Raw genomic sequence first — 3,190 nt, forward strand, 5'->3', positions numbered from 1 at the left:
GATGAAGAAGTCTTGACAAAACATATACGCTCATTACGATGAAGAAGTCTTGACAAAACATTTACGATGAAGAAGTCATGAAAATTCAAGACCCTTTGGGTCTCGCCGCTTAGCGGCTGAGGGTGAGAAAAGAGGTGAGAAAAGAGGTGAGTTCTCACCTCTTCACCTAAAATATATTTTTGGATCATTTACGCTCATTACGATGAAGAAGTCTTGACAAAACATTTACGATTAAATCATGACAAATTATTTATGTTATACAGTAATGTTAGTCATGAATGTTTGTCCTACGTGTTGGCGTTAGTGTTGAAAAATAATGTTTGTCCTACATGAAGCCGTACAAGCGTTTGAATTTGTTTATGAATAAAATTACACTCTTGTTTTCTGTATCTATCATACAAACATAAGCAGCACCTGTTTTTGTAAAGTTTATATGAAGTTTTCGATAGTTAAGACCTGTATAATAATAGAATGCGTCCTCATTCTCAACATAGTAGTAGAACTCAAACGAATGCTTACCATAATCTGTTATTTCAACAGCTTCGTCAGATATTTCATCAACGAACTCATAAACTATATCGCCATACTTGCTTTTATTTCTATTGTTTTCAGATTTAGAACACCAACGAAGGTTTGAGATTCTGTTGTCCGTTCTATCATGATTTATATGGTCTATTTCTTTCAAATTGTTTGGATTTTCAATCCACTGTTCTGCAATAATTTTATGCTTTAAGTACATTTGTTGTTTAAACTAAGCTCAATATAACCATGATTATTTAAGCATTCACTCTTAATATGTTTGTTTTTCTTTCGACGAATAGTAAAAGGATATGTCGTACAAATCTCATAATCTTCATGATTTCTCAATGTTTCCCATTGAGTTTGTTCCCCACTAACGTTCTCATTGACGTCCTCAATATCTTTCTTCCTCACTGAACTCGTCAATATTTTCACTAGCTCCTTCTGTAATGTTTTCATCGGCATTGTCATTGACTTCTTCTGTAATGTTAGATGTTGTTGTTTCGCTCATGTTCTTTCACTAATGTTAAAAGTTATGTTGTACGAATTTTGAACAGAATTTAGAGCAGTTATGAAACAATGAAGTATTTTATGCTATTGAAAGGAACTATGAGAGTGAAGTACATGACAGCAATGACAAAAGGAACTAATATCAAACCTAATGAAATCGCTCACGAGGACATAGAGCTTAACAAGTATTTTGTGGAGTATCTTATAAGTGAAGAGTATGTAAGACCTTACTTCATGTTTGACAGCATGAATGAGATGTTATTTCATGGTTAAAGAATATAAGCAATGTTTTCGGTAAGTACGTCATAGATGACAAAGGTCTTGTTGTATTTTATGAGACAGCAATACGAACACAGGAACTAATGGATATTATGCACTCAACAGCAAAGAAAGGATTTAGTACTATTGGCATGAATGAACATTGCAGGAATGACATATACAACCTATGCTCACGAAAGCCTTACACAAAAGCAATACAAATGATAGAACATAAGTGTCTAAGGTCAGCAAATGAAATCATTACTGTCAGTGGTTATGAAAGAACTGTTAGCAAAGATGAGTGGAAACAGCTATTCATATTAAGGAAGGACGTTGCTGAGTTAAACCTGTTGCATTGTTTCAGATAAGACCAGCAATGACTAAGAACCCTTTGACCTTAGTCAATGAGACCATAGAGGTTGAAGATAATGACATGAAAGAACTAGGAATGAATGAGAGAAGTTGTGAAGGATGTTTGAGTCAAAACACATGGTTCTTCAGAGCTGTTAAGAAACTTAGTAAAGAACGACAGAAATATTTTATAGAGAAGTATTGCAAAGGATGTGTAAATGAATTGCTTGAAATAGAACTTAGAGACACTTTCACACTAAAGGACTTGAGAAGAAATAAGTACATGAGTGAGACGGTATTGACATAGCTAGTGTTATAAATGACTTAAGAAGATGTGTTGTCGTTATTGACGGAGCACGTATGACATATCTAGTGAAAGATTATGATGGAATACGAGACACAACAACACTTGTGTCAGTAGATAGCAAGCAATAAGCTCATGAGAGTGTTTACGTAGGACGTATTGAAGAGAAGGATGTGAACGCACTGATGATTTATGAAGCGGGTCAGAACAAGAACTATCTTATGAAGTCAGGCATGAGATTCTTTGACGAAAGAGATGACATTTACAGCTATTTCAGAGGATATGAGTATGAGGTACTGAATGAAGTAGATGAAAGCATTATTGAAGGATATTTGAAACATGTTCACGATGTCATATGTAATGAGGATGAAGAGCTTTATGAGTATGTTTTGAACTGGTTCGCCTACATCGTTCAAAATCCTTGTGGAAAGACTGGAACAGTACTTTTGTTAATAGGAAAGCAAGGAACTGGTAAGAATGTACTTAGTAATGTTCTATGCGAGCTCATTAGCAAGTACGCCAACAATAATATAACGGCAATAGAGAATGTGGTTGGTAGATTCAATGCTGCTATTGAGAACATGAAGCTCATCGTATGCAATGAACTAAGCTCATGCGATACGTCTAAGGTCATGAACCACGACGCACTAAAGTCAATAGTAACAGAGACTCAGTTGGACTTAAATCAGAAGTGTCAGCCAGTAAGAAAGATAGAGAATGTTTGTAATATCATCATGATATCTAACAACTTCAACTCAGTAAAGATTGACAAAGACGACAGAAGATTTGTTGTCATTGACGTAAGCAGCAGATACAAAGGAAATTACGAATATTTCTCAAATCTCATTGAAAGCTTTAATGAAGAGTTTTATTCAAACTTACTGACGTACTTCATGAAGAAAGATTTAAGTGAATTTGATGTAAGGAAGATACCATTCACCAGGGCTAAACAAGAACTCATCGAAATGAACAAAAACACCTTACCAAATGTTTTACGAGGAGTTCTATGAAAAGTTTGTATCCGGATGGAATTGTACAGAGTGCTACAGAAGATATAAAGAATTTGCGAAGGAGAATGAATTCTTTGCATGTAGTTCAAATGTATTTGGTGGCAAGATGAGAGAATTTGTGAAGAGAAGTAGAAAGCGAGACGGTTCTGCAAGAAGTTATATTTACGAAGCAAGTATGATATTAGAAGGTCATGGAAAGAAAGAAACAGTGAATTATGAGGAAGTGCTTGAAAAATTC

The 3,190-nt window shown here is 34.8% G+C and overlaps 1 pseudogene across 1 annotated transcript, besides 1 other annotated feature; it reads right to left on the reverse strand.

Annotated features, from left to right (window-relative positions):
- Positions 1–3,154: part of a mobile genetic element that runs on past the window's edge.
- On the reverse strand, positions 326–1,030 carry TVAGG3_0096370 (annotated as a pseudogene). The gene has a single exon. A coding segment is annotated over exon 1 (705 nt).
- Positions 3,155–3,190: the final 36 nt, after the last annotated feature.

This window comes from Trichomonas vaginalis, chromosome IV, assembly GCF_026262505.1.
Source record: "Trichomonas vaginalis G3 chromosome IV, whole genome shotgun sequence".
In the NCBI taxonomy this organism is placed as follows: domain Eukaryota; phylum Parabasalia; order Trichomonadida; family Trichomonadidae; genus Trichomonas; species Trichomonas vaginalis.